Source organism: Oncorhynchus tshawytscha, linkage group LG26 (assembly GCF_018296145.1).
Source record: "Oncorhynchus tshawytscha isolate Ot180627B linkage group LG26, Otsh_v2.0, whole genome shotgun sequence".
NCBI classification, from domain to species: domain Eukaryota; kingdom Metazoa; phylum Chordata; class Actinopteri; order Salmoniformes; family Salmonidae; genus Oncorhynchus; species Oncorhynchus tshawytscha.
In genome coordinates, this window is record NC_056454.1 from 29528596 (window position 1) to 29548572 (window position 19977).

The 19977-nt window shown below is 46.4% G+C and overlaps 1 protein-coding gene across 1 annotated transcript in view; it reads left to right on the top strand.

Annotated features, from left to right (window-relative positions):
• Positions 1 to 19977, top strand: part of LOC112235859 (ephrin type-A receptor 6-like) — a 214589-nt gene that overhangs the window by 119577 nt on the left and 75035 nt on the right. Inside the window, exons 6-7 of the mRNA XM_042306434.1 lie at positions 547 to 702; positions 3666 to 4001. Of these exons, the coding sequence (XP_042162368.1) occupies positions 547 to 702; positions 3666 to 4001 (492 nt within the window). The remainder of the gene's footprint in view (positions 1 to 546; positions 703 to 3665; positions 4002 to 19977) is intronic.

Here is a 19977-nt window from a genome sequence, read left to right on the forward strand (position 1 = left end):
TTTCTTATCCTGACATCTACAGTATAACCATATCTCTGTGTCTTATCCTGACATCTACAGTATATCCATATCTGTTTCTTATCCTGACATCTACAGTATAACCATATCTCTGTTTCTTATCCTGACATCTGTTTCTTATCCTGACATCTACAGTATAACCATATCTCTGTGTCTTATCCTGACATCTACAGTATAACCATATCTGTTTCTTATCCTGACATCTACAGTATAACCATATCTCTGTGTCTTATCCTGACATCTACAGTATAACCATATCTCTGTGTCTTATCCTGACATCTACAGTATAACCATATCTGTTTCTTATCCTGACATCTACAGTATAACCATATCTCTGTGTCTTATCCTGACATCTACAGTATAACCATATCTGTTTCTTATCCTGACATCTACAGTATAACCATATCTCTGTGTCTTATCCTGACATCTACAGTATAACCATATCTCTGTGTCTTATCCTGACCATGTATCTGTCTGTAATCCTGACATATACATATATATAGCATATATCCCTCTTTCTCTCCACAGCGTGTCGACCAGGCTTCTACAAGGCGTTTGCGGGGAACATCAAGTGTTCCAAGTGTCCCCCTCACAGTTTCAGCTATGGAGAGGGGGCTGCTGTCTGCCACTGTGAGAAGGCTTTCTACAGAGCTGAGAGAGACCCACCCACTATGGCCTGCACACGTGAGTATCATCAATCAAACAATCAGGCAATGTCGTAATTGTCCCAACAGCAGTCAATACACTCAGGGAGAGTACACTACATGCATATAGTGTTATATACTCTTGGAGAGTACACTACATGCATATAGTGTTATATACTCTTGGAGAGTACAGTACAGGCATATAGTGTTATATACTCTTGGAGAGTATAGTACAGGCATATAGTGTTATAAACTCTTGGAGAGTACAGTACAGGCATATAGTGTTATATACTCTTGGAGAGTACACTACATGCATATAGTGTTATATACTCTTGGAGAGTACACTACATGCATATAGTGTTATATACTCTTGGAGAGTATAGTACAGGCATATAGTGTTATATACTCTTGGAGAGTACAGTACATGCATATAGTGTTATATACTCTTGGAGAGTACAGTACAGGCATATAGTGTTATATACTCTTGGAGAGTATAGTACAGGCATGTAGTGTTATATGAGAGAGGGCAGATGAGGAGGAGGGCAGGAAAGAGGGATGGAGAAGAGGAGGAGGAGGAGGGCAGGAGAGGGGGATTGGGAGCGGGGAAGGTACGAGGAGAACAGAAAAGGGGGATTGGGAGCAGGGAAGGGTAGAGGAAGGTAGGAGAGGGGGATTGTGAGTGGGGTTAGGCAGGAGAGGGCTCCAGCCTATTGTGCAGACAGACAGAAAGCTTGGCAGAACTGGAGGGTTTAAATCCCCCAGGCCTTTTAACACTGCCCCTCTGACAGCTGGCAGACTGCTCTGTGCAGCACAATACAGACACACACACAATACCTGCACACACATACAATGCCTGCACACATCTACTCAATACCTGCATGCACCTACTCTCACAATACCTCTCCCAGAATAACTTCACACACAATGGAGAAGCAGTCACCTTGATGGTAAGCTGTCTGTAGTAGATAGTAGATGTTTGTCAAAGTGAACAATGGTATCAAAGTAGACATGGCGTTATAATAGCAAGGTTTTGTTTTTTAGCCTTGTTAAAGTGGATCTGATAGCGTTTTAGCAACATGAAATATTATTACATTCTGTTCATATACACCCCCAGGAAGATCATGGCACCGTTCTCTGACAAGTGAGCACTTAGAATGGTCATTTTCACATTTCATAAATTCATAGAATGTTTGGAAATGACGTAGAGTAAGGTATTTGTGAAAATTCTATAGCAGTATAGAGTGGGAAAGCGGGCGTGGATTTGAACAATTAACAGACTGCAGTAATTAAAACCTAATAAAAACATCTGTCTTATCCAAGACCGGAATCTATGCAGACTGGTGCACCATAGCCAATCAGAGCTACAGTAGGCCTATATGCAGATAATCCATTTGCCACACAGACCTGTCATCATTCACTTTGAACTAGACTGTGTTTACAGGCAGGAGCAACAGTAATACGTTAGACCATTAGAACGCATTCACCAAGAGCTCCAAAATACACAGGAATGGATTTCTGCAAATATGGAAATGTTCCTCTTACGTTTGGGAACTTTCCAGTCCTATTGATCAAACAACCATAAAAAGGAAGGCTCTCTCTCACTCAGTTATGCACATCAACAACAGGAAGATCAACAACTAATGCTAGCCAGAGTGAGATGAGCTAAAATCTAATGAGGGAACATTAGATAAACGCTCAAACCTTTTCAGCTACTTGGCCATCGAAATTGCACTGATAAACAATGGTGAGTAGTAGCCTGCTCGTCCCACACTTTGACAACTGAATGGGAACTTGCCTGCCCGCACATTTGATCAATGCCAAATACATTTGATTGACGACTAAGGGTGTGTTTGTAAATTGCCTTCAGTATGTCAGAGTGCACTCTGGGTTGTTCGTAAATTGAGAGCACACTGCACTATTTGCACTGGACACGCAGGCCGAGGAGTAAGGTTGATTTGAGCATTCCTCACAATGGCAGTCAAACACCCAAGCTAACTGTCTAAAGCTGGCTAGCTTCCTAGCTACTTCTAGACACAAATGAGAGAACACCTCATTCTGACCATTTTATTCGCACTAGCAGAGCTGGTTAGGCTGTTTGCATGTTATCTAGACTGTGCTGCTGGTAACAATTGACAGGGGTCATATTCGGCGGTTTTGCGTGTTCGTAAATTCATCAGTTATCCTTCACTCTTAGATGAGTGCTCTGAATTTGGATTAGATAGCCAGAGTGAATTTACGATCGCACAAGATATGCTAACTGGATAACAGTTGTTAAAGTTCAATAAACCTAGCTAGCTAGCAAAGCAATTAATATGTATTGCTTGCTAACCAAATGACACCTGCATCTCTAGCTGTAGCAACCAAAAAACCCAGCAGCTAGCAAGCAAACATTAGCCTCCACGTTTTTAGCTTGCTAAATTAATAGATACATAAATAGTTACGCTAGCCACATTATGACTGACTTGTGATCATTGCCCTTTCTAGCTTGATTATATTGACATTCCCAGCCTTAGTTACATTCGGCCGTTTTTGTCCAAAATATTGAGTCATTGAAACTGAAACAGTGCATCCCGAATGGAGGCAGCAAACAATGTATCAGGCCAGCTGTGATTTACAACCTGATATTTTTTGGGACTACAAAGAAATGTATTGGTGAATTATATTCATCATGCTTTGAACTGCATCCATCTGTTCTCCCAACAATGTCTTACTGTACGTCATGGAATGTTGAGTCAAATAGAACCCATTTTTTAAACCTCTTATGAAGTTAGTTTTGTAGTATGAACTGGGAATTTAATATTTTTGATTGATGTGACTGTCTGTTTGTTTATTATCTGCAAAGTAGTTAAAACGCTGTCTGTTCCACTTAAAGTACAATAACATTTGCCTGTTCCCTTTCAATGTGTGCTATACTCTTTATTTGGACTCATACCACCACAAACTACAGAGATGTTGAGGCAGAAACATGATCAATCAACACGAAGCTCCCTCTCTCTATTCCAGGTCCCCCCTCCCCTCCTCGTAACGTGGTCTTCAACCTGAATGACACCTGTCTACAGTTGGAGTGGTCTCCTCCCAGCGACATGGGTGGTCGCAGGGACCTGACCTATAACGTGCTATGTAAGCGATGCGGCCCAGAGCCCGACCAATGCCAGCTTTGTGGGGAAGAGCTTCGCTTTGTGCCCCGCCCCCAGGGCCTGACTAACACCACGGTAACGGTGATGGACTTCTCTGCTCACGCCAACTACACCTTTGAGATTGAGTCACTGAATGGAGTGTCTAAGATGATTAACTACCCGAGACCTGTGGCCGCCATTACTGTCTCCACCGACCAGGGCGGTGAGTACACCTATACACTGACCTCTGACCCCCATAACCCTGAACCTGTAAGACATCACTGTCTTCACCGACCAGGGCTGTGAGTACACCTATACACTGACCTCTGACCCCCTTAACCCTGAACCTGTCAGACATTACTGTCTCCACCGACCAGGGCTGTGAGTACACCTATACACTGACCTCTGACCCCCATAACCCTGAACCTGTAAGACATCACTGTCTCCACCGACCAAGGCTGTGAGTACACCTATACACTGACCTCTGACCCTGACTTCTTACCCTTAAACCCTGTGACTAGGGTGTCCAATTAAAATGCATCTTTTACCAATATATGTTAATTTTGTGTCTAATCCTCTAAAACCAATGGTCCAAACCTCATGTCTCAAGCATAATCCGTTCCAAAGTGATTGGAGTTTTTACCCCTGTAGGATGGCCAGAATTAGGGTGACGAAATCAAGAGAAAAAAGTGGTAAAAAAAATCTGGAAAATTGCATTGTGTTAGCTAGGCTGGATTCTGTGCAAGGATGAAGGCTACTGACTGTCTAAAAGGCTCACTTTCCCCATTGAACTCATCTTTCTCTTTGAATCGGTGGGACATAAAACAATATAGAGGTCAAATGGATATCGATTATGACACATGACATATAGTATTTTCATATTTTAGTGTACGCTTTTGATATGAATTCTCAGAAAAACAAGCATATCTCTGTGAAACGTCTACAGAGCACTGAGCGTATACCAACCTTTTTTATTTTCAAAGCCTTTTACATTTCATTCAGCTGCGTCATGCTAATTTAGCTTTTTGCAACCCGCGGAAACAACTTTGAAGTCGACAACCACAAAACGGTAAATCCGCAAAAGTTGTTACGAGCAACCTGCACTGCTATGTCAACCGAGCTCGGTGCGTATTATCAGATGTTTTAGGTTACCAAATCCAACTTTGTGGATATGATGTTAATGATATGTCAGAGAAAGAGCCCACTGAATGATTCAGAACATAATCATTTGTCCTTGTAAAATGTATTTTATAACATAATTGAAATGTCATCACCAAAGCACTCTGGCCAGAGTGGGTGGACAACCTACTCTAACCCCTGAACCGTGGCGCCACGGCCGCCATTACAATCACCACCGACCAGGGCGGTGAGTACACTCACACCCATGCGCACACACACTGTCACACACACTCTCAATGCACAGTGTACAGGCTCTCTGTAAAGCATTATGCACAATATGTCCTCTGCGTGATAAAATAGTTCTCATCTATCGATGCACGATATATCGGTGAACATATCTGAATCGGCCGATATTAGCTAAAAATGCCAACATCGGTATCGGCCCGATGTCTAGTTTAACGCCGATGATAAAAACCGATGTCAAAGCTACCGTGCATACCTATATAACGTAGGTACATGACGTGCATACCTATATAACGTAGGTACATGACGTGCATACCTATATAACGTAGGTACATGACGTGCATACCTATATAACGTAGGTACATGACGTGCATACCTATATAACGTAGGTACATGACGTGCATACCTATATAACGTAGGTACATGACGTGCATACCTATATAACGTAGGTACATGACGTGCATACCTATATAACGTAGGTACATGACGTGCATACCTATATAACGTAGGTACATGACGTGCATACCTATATAACGTAGGTACATGACGTAATGATGCCGCGTAAAATGTTGACCTACACGTGCAACACAGCATTCCTAACCTAGCCCACAATGTCTGCTGTGTGGATCGAGTAGTCAACAAGTCGAGCAGTGATTTGAAAGAGTAAGACCATTTCTGTGAGATGCCTCAAAGGTAAAATCCATTAATGCCAAGATAATGGGATTCATTGCCCTTGACAATCAACCATTCTCTGTCGTGGGTGATGTTGGCTTTCGCCGACTGGTTGAGCACCGGTACACACTACCAAATGCGCTATTTTTCAGATGTTGCTAGCTGTTAAAACAGATGTTGTGTTGCTATGTTTTTGGAGAAGAACATTGTTTGCATCCATGAGCTAGCTTTTTTTATGACCAGCACAATAGGTGTGCGATCATAACATACGTATCGATTAATTGTTGTGACATGTGAAATACGAGGGACATGCTGACCAGACCGGACGTGTGTGCGAGCGTCTCAAAATAAATTCATTGGTTTATAGAAGCAGGTACCCACGTGCCATCTCCTCATTGGTTATACCCACGTGGGTGATTGAAAGATGAATTGTTTTGCCGGTTGTCGTGGTAATACTATGAAAGTGTAGATGCCAATCGCCATATAAGTTCAAAGAAGAAAAAGCCTGGAAGGAGGAGAGATGACTAGAAACGATTTGGTTGACCGTTTTATGTGTGGATTAATTGTCGGAGTAGAGGACATTGTGCAGGTAAAATGACAACTCAATGTTTCTATCCCAGGACAGATTAGCTAGCAACAGCAAGCTAGCTAAATAGGACAAATTAGCTAGCATGTGCAAGCTAAATTGCCATACATGTTTAATGCTTTTCGACCTGTCCCCAAATTAATGTCATTGGTTCAGAGTTTGTTTTGATATTTTAACCTGCGTTTGGTGTAGGGGGACAAAATACATTCATGCACGATAGCGCACTGGCGCAGCCGGTTTGGGTTCTGTGTAATTGTGTAATAACTACGTGTCAAATAACACTATTTGACGTGTCAAATAAGCTGGTTGACCAATCAGGACCTGAATATGACTTCACATAATAATTGAACGCGTTCATACATTTTTTACGTAGTTATTACACATTGATTACATCAACTCGTATTCCATATGTCACAACGATTCATTGATATTAATGCTATGATGCTGGTAAAGTTGTCTCGCGCACCTATTGTGCTGGTCATAAAAAAAGCTAGATAGCTCATGGATGTCGGTGCATGTAATGTCGGTGCATTACTATTCTCATCTGTAGGAATGACATTTTTTGAATGAATAAAATTGTATTTTCGTGTCTAATCGCCAATTGGCAACCCGTCCCTTATGGGATTAATTGACACAAACATACATTACAATAATTCACTATGGTAATTAAGATGATAAATCTTCTTCAGGTACTCTCTGCATTGCACAAAAATAGGGAAAAAAATCCAAAAAACAATCAAGACATAATAGTAAATCATTAGCTAACTGTGTTTTATCTCTCTCTCTCTCTCACACACTCTCTCTCTCTCTCTCTCTCTCTCTCTCTCTCTCTCTCTCTCTCTCTCTCTCTCTCTCTCTCTCTCTCTCTCTCTCTCTCTCTCTCTCTCTCTCTCTCTCTCTCTCTCTCTCTCTCTCTCTCTCTCTCTCTCTCTCTCTGTGTGTCCTTGAGGGTGTGTGTATGTGTCTGCTAGATGTAATCTATTATTCTATTACACACAGGACACAGTGGCGTCCACAGACAGACAGTCCTGCAGGTCATTCTGGGTAATATCCCCTCTGTCATTCAATTACCAGACACAGGCAGGCTGGCTTTTATCTGACAAGCAGACTACTGTAGCAGGCTAGCTCAGTGCAGAAGCACGGTTACCTTTAGTATAGCTTTCATCTTCAGACGTCACTCTCATCTCACTTTTACTTTGCAGATAGGGCCTGGAGTTTTCTTTGTTTTTGTTGCATCATTTGTGTAAACACACTTTCTATCTCTTCCTCTTAGTCTTCCTTCTATTTGACACACAGTCTGTCCCTCTCACACACTTTCTATCTCTTCCTCTTAGTCTTGCTTCTCTCTGACACACAGTCTGTCCCTCTCACACACTTTCTATCTCTTCCTCTTAGTCCTCTATTTAGTCTGTCCCTCTCACACACTTTCTATCTCTCCTCTTAGTCTTGCTTCTATTTGACACACAGTCTGTCCCTCTCACACACTTTCTATCTCTTCCTCTTAGTCTTCCTTCTTCTAGTCTTCCTTCTATTTGACACACAGTTTGACACATCTCTTCCTCTTAGTCTGTCCCTCTCACACACTTTCTATCTCTTCCTCTTAGTCTTCCTTCTCTTAGTCTGTCCTTCTATCTCTTGACACACAGTCTGTCCCTCTCACACACTTTCTATCTCTTCCTCTTAGTCTTCCTTCTATTTGACACACAGTCTGTCCCTCTCACACACTTTCTATCTCTTCCTCTTAGTCTTGCTTCTATTTGACACACAGTCTGTCCCTCTCACACACTTTCTATCTCTTCCTCTTAGTCTTCCTTCTATTTGACACACAGTCTGTCCCTCTCACACACTTTCTATCTCTTCCTCTTAGTCTTCCTTCTATTTGACACACAGTCTGTCCCTCTCACACACTTTCTATCTCTTCCTCTTAGTCTTCCTTCTATTTGACACACAGTCTGTCCCTCTCACACACTTTCTATCTCTTCCTCTTAGTCTTCCTTCTATTTGACACACAGTCTGTCCCTCTCACACACTTTCTATCTCTTCCTCTTAGTCTTCCTTCTATTTGACACACACACAGTCTGTCCCTCTCACACACTTTCTATCTCTTCCTCTTAGTCTTCCTTCTATTTGACACACAGTCTGTCCCTCTCACACACTTTATCTCTTCCTCTTAGTCTTCCTTCTCTCTGACACACAGTCTGTCCCTCTCACACACTTTCTATCTCTTCCTCTTAGTCTTCCTTCTCTCTGACACACAGTCTGTCCCTCTCATACACTTTCTATCTCTTCCTCTTAGTCTTCCTTCTCTCTGACACACAGTCTGTCCCTCTCACACACTTTATCTCTTCCTCTTAGTCTTCCTTCTCTCTGACACACAGTCTGTCCCTCTCACACACTTTCTATCTCTTCCTCTTAGTCTTCCTTCTCTCTGACACACAGTCTGTCCTTCTCACACACTTTCTATCTCTTCCTCTTAGTCTTCCTTCTCTCTGACACACAGTCTGTCCCTCTCACACACTTTCTATCTCTTCCTCTTAGTCTTCCTTCTCTCTGACACACAGTCTGTCCCTCTCACACACTTTATCTCTTCCTCTTAGTCTTCCTTCTCTCTGACACACACACTTTATCTCTTCCTCTTAGTCTTCCTTCTATTTGACACACAGTCTGTCCCTCTCACACACTTTCTATCTCTTCCTCTTAGTCTTCCTTCTATTTGACACACAGTCTGTCCCTCTCATACACTTTCTATCTCTTCCTCTTAGTCTTCCTTCTCTCTGGCACACAGTCTGTCCCTCTCATACACTTTCTATCTCTTCCTCTTAGTCTTCCTTCTCTCTGACACAGTCTGTCCCTCTCATACACTTTCTATCTCTTCCTCTTAGTCTTCCTTCTATTTGACACACAGTCTGTCCCTCTCATACACTTTCTATCTCTTCCTCTTAGTCTTCCTTCTATTTGACACACAGTCTGTCCCTCTCATACACTTTCTATCTCTTCCTCTTAGTCTTCCTTCTCTCTGACACACAGTCTGTCCCTCTCATACACTTTCTATCTCTTCCTCTTAGTCTTCCTTCTCTCTGACACACAGTCTGTCCCTCTCATACACTTTCTATCTCTTCCTCTTAGTCTTCCTTCTCTCTGACACACAGTCTGTCCCCCTCATACACTTTCTATCTCTTCCTCTTAGTCTTCCTTCTCTCTGACACAGTCTGTCCCTCTCATACACTTTCTATCTCTTCCTCTTAGTCTTCCTTCTCTCTGGCACACAGTCTGTCCCTCTCATACACTTTCTATCTCTTCCTCTTAGTCTTCCTTCTATTTGACACACAGTCTGTCCCTCTCATACACTTTCTATCTCTTCCTCTTAGTCTTCCTTCTCTCTGACACACAGTCTGTCCCTCTCATACACTTTCTATCTCTTCCTCTTAGTCTTCCTTCTCTCTGACACACAGTCTGTCCCCCTCATACACTTTCTATCTCTTCCTCTTAGTCTTCCTTCTCTCTGACACAGTCTGTCCCTCTCATACACTTTCTATCTCTTCCTCTTAGTCTTCCTTCTCTCTGACACACAGTCTGTCCCTCTCATACACTTTCTATCTCTTCCTCTTAGTCTTCCTTCTCTCTGACACACAGTCTGTCCCTCTCATACACTTTCTATCTCTTCCTCTTAGTCTTCCTTCTCTCTGACACACAGTCTGTCCCTCTCATACACTTTCTATCTCTTCCTCTTAGTCTTCCTTCTCTCTGACACACAGTCTGTCCCTCTCATACACTTTCTATCTCTTCCTCTTAGTCTTCCTTCTCTCTGGCACACAGTCTGTCCCTCTCACACACTTTCTATCTCTTCCTCTTAGTCTTCCTTCTCTCTGGCACACAGTCTGTCCCTCTCATACACTTTCTATCTCTTCCTCTTAGTCTTCCTTCTCTCTGGCACACAGTCTGTCCCTCTCATACACTTTCTATCTCTTCCTCTTAGTCTTCCTTCTCTCTGACACACAGTCTGTCCCTCTCATACACTTTCTATCTCTTCCTCTTAGTCTTCCTTCTATTTGGCACACAGTCTGTCCCTCTCACACACTTTCTATCTCTTCCTCTTAGTCTTCCTTCTCTCTGGCACACAGTCTGTCCTCTCACAATCTCTATTTTCCATTTCTCTCTCTCTCCTGCTCTCACACACATCCACCCACAGTGTGTGGAGATTTCTAAGGAATAGGGATTACCAGTGGGGTGCCTTGGCCCTGAGTAAATCCCATCACATTTGGAGAAGAAGAGAAGAGTCTGGGGAAATGATGTGGATTAACAGGCTGCTACCAGGAGCCTGGCTCTGCCCCTATCTGTCTGATTGACTATTTTACTATCTCTGTAAGGACTCAGAGGATCGCTACAGCTCACACTGACACACACACACACAGAGATACACACCATAAGAAATTGAGAACTGGAGAACATGACAGGTCTTTTATACCGTGGTGAATCCTGAAAATATACCACAGTGAACACTCAATACATTTTATTATGCTTTTATTTGACATCAAACTACCATTCAGTGGTGTGAAGTACTTAAGTAAAAAATACTTTAAAGTACAACTTGGGTAGTTCCGTACTGTTACTATTCATATTTTTGACTGCTTTTACTTGACTACATTCCTAAAGTAAATTATGTACTTTTAACTCCATACATTTTCCCTGACACTCGAAAGTACTAGTTACATTCTGAATGTTTAACAGGACAGGAAATTGTCCAATTCACACACTTATCAAGAGAACATCCCTGCTCATCCCAACTGCCTCTGATTTGACGATCTCACTAAATGCTTAACTTCTAAATTATGCCCCTGACTATCCATAAATTTAAAAAACAAGAAAATGGAAAGGAATTTGAAATGATTTATACTTTTACTTTTCATACTTAAGTATATTTAAAATCAAATACTTTTAGACTTACTCAAGGTTCATTTTACTGGGTGACTTTGACTTTGACGAGTCACTTTCTGTTAAGGCATCTACTTTTAATCAAGTATGACCTTTTCCCACCACTGCTTCCATCGAAGACATGCAGCTCTGTGTTTTGTCAATGTGGTGATGTATTTTGAAGGAGAGATGTCTGGTTTTGATGAGACCACCTCTGCAATACTGGTTGGAGACTCAAAAGCACCCACACACAGTTCCTCACGATGAACTGGAGTTGCTATGAACAGTTAACCTCGCGTGTCCTCCCTGAGCCCAGGCAGTATGGCCGCCCTGCCCCACCAGGTATCCCAGAGGCCTGTGGGAGCCCCCTACCAGGTGACTGGGTCATGCCTGGTGGAACACGGGACACCGCTGGGAGGAAGGGTGGGGGCCAGCTGTCAGTCGCCACGGCAGCAGAGTGTGATTGACGCGTCGGGGGAGTTGCGGTGGAGAGGAAGTGGAAAGTTAATTGAATGTTGGGAGAAGTGAAGTGAAAGACTAAACCCAAGAGAGAGAAAGTGAGAACGACGGAGGGATGATATAAACGTCTGGAGAGGTGAGAGAGAGTGAGAGAGACAGATTGAAGGACAGGGAGAGAGGGCAAAAGGGAGTAGACAGGAAATGAAAGTATGTGGGCGAGGTAAAGGAGGGTGGAGAGGGGAAGACAGAGGTAGATGGAGAGGAAGACTTGTGAAAGGAGGAGACAGATGGAGGAGTGGAGAGAGGGCTAGAGGAAGGAGGAGCATGAGGAGATGCCCTAGGAACAGGGGAGTTTCTTTAATCAGGGGAAGCAGCTGGCTAATCGTGTGTTTCACCAAAGCAATCAGAGAGGGAGGGAGAGGGACAGAGGGAGTGAGAGACAGAGAGAGAGAGAGAGAGAGAGGCTTCTCTTCTCCAGTAGGAATATATTAGTAGCACCATGCTGAAGGAACTTCACTTTAATCATGTCCTCTCCCAGTTAAAGAGGAGATAAAGTGTTGTGAGCATGTTAATATCAAACATGCTACATGGTAACCTTTCAGTAGTTGCTAGAGGTCTGCTCATTCACTGATAATGACTCTGGCTCAGGCTAGTTGTCTGTGTCTTTAAACTTTATTAGACTTATCGTTTCTCCTCCTCTTCCTCAACTTTCCTCCCATTCCTCACCTCTCATCCCTTTCCACTCCTCACATCCCTTTCCTTTCCTCCCTTTCCTCTCCTCTCCTCTCCTCTCCTCTCCTCCCTTTCCACTCCTCACATCCCTTTCCTTTCCTCCCTTTCCTCTCCTCTCCTCTCCTCTCCTCTCCTTCCTCTTCTCCTTTCCCTCCTCCATCCCTTTCCTTTCCTTCCTTTCCTCTCCTCTCCTCTCCTCTCCTCTCTCTCCTCCTTTCCTCTCCTTCCCTCCTTTCCTCCTTTCCTCTCCTCTCCTTCCTCTCCTCTCCTTCCTCTTCTCTCCTCTCTCTCTCCTTCCTCTTCTCTCCTCTCTCTCCTTCCTCTTCTCTCCTCTCTCTCCTTCCTCTTCTCTCCTCCCTTTCCTCTCCTTCCTCTTCTCTCCTCCCTTTCCTCTCCTCTCCTTCCTCTTCTCTCCTCCCTTTACTCTCCTTCCTCTTCTCTCCTCCCTTTCCTCTCCTTCCTCTTCTCTCCTTCCTTTCCTCTCCTCTCCTTCCTTCCTCTCCTCCCTTTACTCTCCTTCCTTCCTCCCCTTTCTCTCCTTCCTTCTACTCCCTTCCTCTCCTCTCCTTCCTCTTCTCTCCTCCCTTTCTCCTCTCCTTCCTCTTCTCTCCTCCCTTTACTCTCCTTCCTCTTCTCTCCTCTCCTTCCTCTTCTCTCATCTCCTTCCTCTTCTCTCCTCCCTTTACTCTCCTTCCTCTTCTCTCCTCCCTTTACTCTCCTCTCCTTCCTCTTCTCTCCCCTTTACTCTCCTTCCTCTTCTCTCCTCCCTCTTCTCTCCTCTCCTTCCTCTTCTCTCCTCCCTTTACTCTCCTTCCTCTTCTCTCCTCTTCTTCCTCTTCTCTCCTCCCTTTACTCTCCTTCCTCTTTCTCCTCCTTCCTTTACTCTCCTTCCTCTTCTCTCCTCCCTTTACTCTCCTCTCCTTCCTCTTCTCTCCTCCCTTTACTCTCCTTCCTCTTCCTCTCCTCTTCTTCCTCTTCTCTCCTCCCTTTACTCTCCTTCTCTTCTCTCCTCCTTTCCTCTCTCCTTCCTCTTCTCTCCTCCCTTTCTCTCCTCTCCTTCCTCTTCTCTCCTTCCTCTTCTCTCTTCTCCTTCATCTTCTCTCCTCTCTTTCCCCTCCTTCCTCTCCTTCCTCTCCTCTCCTCCCTTAACTCTCCTTCCTCTCTCTCTCCTCCCTTCTCCTCTCCTTCCTCTTCTCTCCTTCTCCTTCCTCTCCTCTCCTTCCTCTTCTCTCCTCTCCTTCCTCTCCTTCCTCTCCTCTCCTTCCTCTCCTCTCCTTCCTCTCCTCTCCTCCATTCTCCTTCCTTCCTCTCCGACCTCTCCTCTCCTCCCTTTCTTCTCATTCCTCTCCTCTCCTCCCTTCTCCCTCCTCTCCTCTCCTCCCTTTCTCCTCCTTCCTCTCCTTCCTCTCCTGTCCTCTCCTTCCTTTCCTCTCCTCCTCTTCTCTCCTCTCCTTCCTCTCCCTCCTTCCTCTCTTTCCTCTCCTCTCCTTCCTATTCTCTCCTCTCCTTTACTCCCTTCCTCTTCTCTCCTCCCTTTCCTCTCCTCTCCTTCCTCTTCTCTCCTCCCTCTCCTCTCCTTCCTCTTCTCTCCTCTCCTTTCCTCTCCTTCCTCTTCTCTCCTCCCTCTCCTATCCTCTCCTTCCTCTTCTCTCCTTCCTTTCCTCTCCTCTCCTTCCGTTCCTCTCCTCCCTTTACTCTCCTTCCTCTCCTCCTTTACTCTCCTCTCCTTCCTCTTCTCTCCTCCCTTTACTCTCCTCTCCTTCCTCTTCTCTCCTCCCTTTACTCTCCTTCCTCTTCTCTCCTCCCTCCTCTCCTTCCTCTTCTCTCCTCCTTTACTCTCCTTCCTCTTCTCTCCTCCCTTTACTCTCCTTCCTCTTCTCTCCTCCCTTTACTCTCCTTCCTCTTCTTCCCTCCTTTCTCTCCTTCCTCTTCTCTCCTTCCTTTCTCTCCTTCCTCTTCTCTCCTCTCCTTCCTCTTCTCTCCTCTTCTTCCTCTTCTCTCCTCCTTTACTCTCCTTCCTCTTCTCTCCTCCTTTACTCTCCTTCCTCTTCTCTCCTCCCTTTACTCTCCTTCCTCTTCTCTCCTCCTTTACTCTCCTTCCTCTTCTCTCCTCCCTTTACTCTCCTTCCTCTTCTCTCCTCCATTTACTCTACTCTCCTTCCTCTTCTCTCCTCCATTTACTCTCCTCTCCTTCCTCTTCTCTCCTTCCTTTCCTCTCCTCTCCTTCCTCTTCTCTCCTTCCTTTCCTCTTCTCTCCTTCCTCTTCTCTTCTTCCTCTTCTCTCCTCCCTTTCCTCTCCTTCCTCTTCTCTACTTCCTTTCCTCTCCTCTCCTTCCGTTCCTCTCCTCCCTTTACTCTCCTTCCTCCTTCCTCTCCTCTCCTCCCTTTCCTCTCCTTCCTCTCCTCCCTTTACTCTCCTCTCCTTCCTCTTCTCCCCTTTACTCTCCTCTCCTTCCTCTTCTCCCTCTCACCTTCCTCTTCTCTCCTCCTTTCCTCTCCTTCCTCTTCTCTCCTCCCTTTACTCTCCTTCCTCTTCTCTCCTCCTCTCCTTCCTCTTCTCTCCTCCTTCCTCTTCTCTCCTTCCTCTTCTCTCTTCTCCTTCCTCTTCTCTCCTCTCTTTCCCCTCCTTCCTCTCCTTCCTCTCCTGTCCTCCCTTTCCTCTCCGCTCCTCTCCTCTCCTCCCTTCTCCTTCCTCTCCTCTCCTCCCTTCTCCTTCCTCTCCTCTCCTTCCTCTTCTCTCCTCTCCTTCCTCTCTTTCCTCTCCTCTCTTTCCTCTCCTCCCTTTCCTCTCCTCTCCTTCCTCTCCTCCCTTTCCTCTCCTCTCCTTCTCTTCTCCTTCTCCTTCCTCTTCTCTCCTCTTCTCCCCTCCTTTCCTCTCCTTCCTCTCCTCTCCTCTCTTTCCTCTCCCTCCTCTCCTCTCCTCCTTCTCCTTCCTCTCCTCTCCTCCCTTCTCCTTCCTCTCCTCTCCTTCCTCTTATCTCCTCTCCTTCCTCCTTTCCTCTCCTCTCCTTCCTCTCCTCCCTTTCCTCTCCTCTCCTTCCTCTCCTCCTTTCCTCTCCTCTCCTCTCCTTCCTCTCCTCTCCTCCATTCTCCTTCCTTCCTTCCCCTCCTTCCTCTCCTCTCCTTCCTCTCCTCTCCTCCATTCTCCTTCCTTCCTCTCCGACCTCTCCTCTCCTCCTTTCTTCTCATTCCTCTCCTCTCCTCCCCTTTCTCCTCCTCTCCTCTCCTCCCTTTCTCATCCTTCCTCTCCTGTCTCTCCTTCCTTCCTCTCCTCCTCTTCTCTCCTCTCTTTCCCCTCCTTCCTCTCCTTCCTCTTCTCTCCTCCTTTACTCTCCTTCCTCTTCTCTCCTCCCTTTACTCTCCTTCCTCTTCTCTCCTCCCTCTCCTATCCTCTCCTTCCTCTTCTCTCCTTCCTTTCCTCTCCTCTCCTTCCGTTCCTCTCCTCCCTTTACTCTCCTTCCTCTCCTCCCTTTACTCTCCTCTCCTTCCTCTTCTCTCCTCCCTTTACTCTCCTCTCCTTCCTCTTCTCTCCTCCCTTTACTCTCCTTCCTCTCTTCTCTCCTCCCTTTACTCTCCTCTCCTTCCTCTTCTCTCCTCCTTTACTCTCCTTCCTCTTCTCTCCTCCCTTTACTCTCCTTCCTCTTCTCTCCTCCCTTTACTCTCCTTCCTCTTCTCTCCTCCTTTACTCTCCTTCCTCTTCTCTCCTCCCCTTTACTCTCCTTCCTCTTCTCTCCTCCCTTTCCCCTCCTTCCTCTCCTCTCCTCCCTCTCCTCTCCGCTCCTCTCCTTCCTCTCCTCTCCTTCCTCTTCTCTCCTCTCCTTCCTCTTCTCTCCTCTCCTTCCTCTCATTCCTCTCCTCCCTTTCCTCTCCTCTCCTCTCCTTCCTCTCCTCCCTTTCCTCTCCTCTCCTCTCCTTCCTCTCCTCCATTCTCCTTCCTTCCCTCTCCTTCCTCTTTTCTCCTCCCTTTCCCCTCCTTCCTCTCCTCTCCTTCCTCTCCTCTCCTCCATTCTCCTTCCTTCCTCTCCGACCTCTCCTCTCCTCCCTTTCTTCTCCTTCCTCTCTCTCCTCCTCTCCTCTCCTCCCTTTCCCCTCCTTCCTCTCCTTCCTCTCCTGTCCTCTTCTTCCTCTCCTCTCCTCTCCTCCTCTCCTCTCTTTCCCCTCCTTTCTCTCATTCCTCTCCTCTCCTCCATTCTCCTTCCTTCCTCTCCTTCCTCTTCTCTCCTTCCTTTACTCTCCTTCCTCTTCTCTCCTTCCTTTACTCTCCTCTCCTTCCTCTTCTCTCCTCCCTCTCCTCTCCTTCCTCTTCTCTCCTCCCTTTACTCTCCTTCCTCTTCTCTCCTCCCTTTACTCTCCTCTCCTCTTCTCTCCTCCCTTTACTCTCCTTCCTCTTTCTCTCCTTTACTCTCCTTCCTCTTCTCTCCTCTCCTTCCTCTTCTCTCCTCTTCTTCCTCTTCTCTCCTCCCTTTACTCTCCTTCCTATTCTCTTCTCCCTTTACTCTCCTTCCTCTTCTCTCCTCCCTTTACTGTCCTTCCTCTTCTCTCCTCCCTTTACTCTCCTCTCCTTCCTCTTCTCTCCTCCCTTTACTCTCCTCTCCTTCCTCTTCTCTCCTCCATTTACTCTACTCTCCTTCCTCTTCTCTCCTTCCTTTCCTCTTCTCTCCTTCCGTTCCTCTCCTCCCTTTACTCTCCTTCCTCTCCTCCTTCTCTCTCTCCTTCCGTTCCTCTCCTCCTTTACTCTCCTTCTCTTCTCTCCTCCTTTACTCTCCTCTCCTTCCTTTCCTCCCTTTACTCTCCTCTCCTTCCTCTCCTCCCTTTACTCTACTCTCCTTCTTCTCTCCTCCCTTTACTCTCCCTCCTCTTCTCTCCTCCCTTTACTCTCCTTCCTCTTCTCTCCTCCTTTACTCTCCTTCCTCTTCTCTCCTCCTTTACTCTCCTTCCTCTTCTCTCCTCCTTTCTCTCCTTCCTCTTCTCTCCTCCCTTTACTCTCCTTCCTCTTCTCTCCTCCCTTTACTCTCCTTCCTCTTCTCTCCTCCCTTTACTCTCCTTCCTCTTCTCTCCTCCCTTTACTCTCCTTCCTCTTCTCTCCTCCTTCTCCTTCCTCTCCTCTCCTTCCTCTCTCTCTTTCCTCTCCTTCCTCTTCTCTCCTCCCTTTACTCTCCTCTCCTTCCTCTTCTCTCCTCCTTTACTCTCCTTCCTCTTCTCTCCTCCCTTTACTCTCCTTCCTCTTCTCTCCTCCCTTTACTCTCCTTCCTCTTCTCTCTCCTCCTTTACTCTCCTTCCTCTTCTCTCCTCCCTTTACTCTCCTTCCTCTTCTCTCCTCCCTTTCCCCTCCTTCCTCTTCTCTCCTCCCTTTCCCCTCCTTCCTCTCCTCTCCTCCTTTCCTCTCCGCTCCTCTCCTTCCTATGCTCTCCTCCCTTTCCTCTCCTCCTCTCCTCTCCTCTCCTCCCTTCTCCTTCCTCTCCTCTCCTTCCTCTTCTCTCCTCTCCTTCCTCTTCTCTCCTCTCCTTCCTCTCATTCCTCTCCTCCCTTTCCTCTCCTTCCTCCTCTCCTTCCCTCTCCTCCCTTTCCTCTCCTCTCCTCTCCTTCCTCTCCTCTCCTCCATTCTCCTTCCTTCCTCTCCGACCTCTCCTCTCCTCCCTTTCTTCTCCTTCCTCTCCTCTCCTCCTCTCCTCTCCTCCCTTTCCCCTCCTTCCTCTCCTTCCTCTCCTGTCCTCTTCTTCCTCTCCTCTCCTCCTCTCCTCTCTTTCCCCTCCTTTCTCTCCTTCCTCTCCTCTCCTCCATTCTCCTTCCTTCCTCTCCTTCCTCTTCCCTCCTTCCTTTACTCTCCTTCCTCTTCTCTCCTTCCTTTACTCTCCTCTCCTTCCTCTTCTCTCCTCCCTTTACTCTCCTTCCTCTTCTCTCCTCCCTTTACTCTCCTCTCCTTCCTCTTCTCTCCTCTCCTTCCTCTTCTCTCCTCTTCTTCCTCTTCTCTCCTCCCTTTACTCTCCTTCCTATTCTCTCCTCCCTTTACTCTCCTTCCTCTTCTCTCCTCCCTTTACTGTCCTTCCTCTTCTCTCCTCCTTTCTCTCCTTCCTCTCCTCTCTCCTTCCTCTTCTCTCCTCCCTTTACTCTCCTCACCTTCCTCTTCTCTCCTCCATTTACTCTACTCTCCTTCCTCTTCTCTCCTTCCTTTCCTCTTCTCTCCTTCCGTTCCTCTCCTCCCTTTACTCTCCTTCCTCTCCTCATTTTACTCTACTCTCCTTCCTCTCCTCCCTTTACTCTACTCTCCTTCCTCTCCTCCCTTTACTCTCCTTCCTCTCCTCCCTTTACTCTCCTCTCCTTCCTCTTCTCTCCTCCCTTTACTCTCCTCTCCTTCCTCTTCTCTCCTCCCTTTACTCTCCTTCCTCTTCTCTCCTCCCTTTACTCTCCTTCCTCTTCTCTCCTCCCTTTACTCTCCTTCCTCTTCTCTCCTCCCTTTACTCTCCTTCCTCTTCTCTCCTCCATTTACTCTCCTCTCCTTCCTCTTCTCTCCTCCCTTTACTCTCCTTCCTCTTCTCTCCTCCCTTCTCCTTCCTCTCCTCTCCTTCCTCTTCTCTCCTCTCCTTCCTCTTCTCTCCTCCCTTTACTCTCCTCTCCTTCCTCTTCTCTCCTCCCTTTACTCTCCTCTCCTTCCTCTTCTCTCCTCCCTTTACTCTCCTCTCCTTCCTCTTCTCTCCTCCCTTTACTCTCCTTCCTCTTCTCTCCTCCCTTTACTCTCCTTCCTCTTCTCTCCTCCCTTTACTCTCCTTCCTCTTCTCTCCTCCCTTTATTCTCCTTCCTTCCTCTTCTCTCCTTCCTCTTCTCTCCTCTCCTTTCTCTTCTCTCCTCCTTTACCCCTCTTCCTCTTCTCTCCTCCCTTTACTCTCCTTCCTCTTCTCTCCTCCCTTTCCCCTCCTTCCCTCCTTCCTCTCCTCTCCTCCCTTTCCTCTCCTCTCCTCTCCTTCCTCTCCTCTCCTCCCTTTCCTCCTTCCTCTCCTTCCTCCTTCCTCCCTTCTCTCTTCTCCTTCCTCTCCCTCCTTCTTTCCTCTCCTCTCCTTCATTCTCCTTCCTTCCTTCCTCTCCTTCCTCTTCTCTCCTCCCTTTCCTCTCCTTCCTCTTCTCTCCTCTCTTTCCCCTCCTTCCCTCTCCTTCCTCTCCTCTCCTTCCCTCTCCTCTCCTCCATTCTCCTTCCTTCCTCTCCTCCATTCTCCTTCCTCCATTCTTTCTCCTTCCTCTCCTCCTCTCCTCCCTTTCTTCTCCTTCCTCTCCTTCCTCCTTTCCTTCCTCTCCTCTCCTCTCCTCCTTCCTCCTCTCCTCTCCTCTCCTCTCCTCTCCTCCTCTCCTCTCCTCTCTTTCCCCTCCTTCCTCTCCTTCATCTCCTCTCCTTCCTCTCCTCTCGTCCATTCTCCTTCCTTCCTCTCCGACCTCTCCTCTCCTCCCTTTCTTCTCCTTCCTCTCCTCTCCTCTCCTCCCTTTCCCT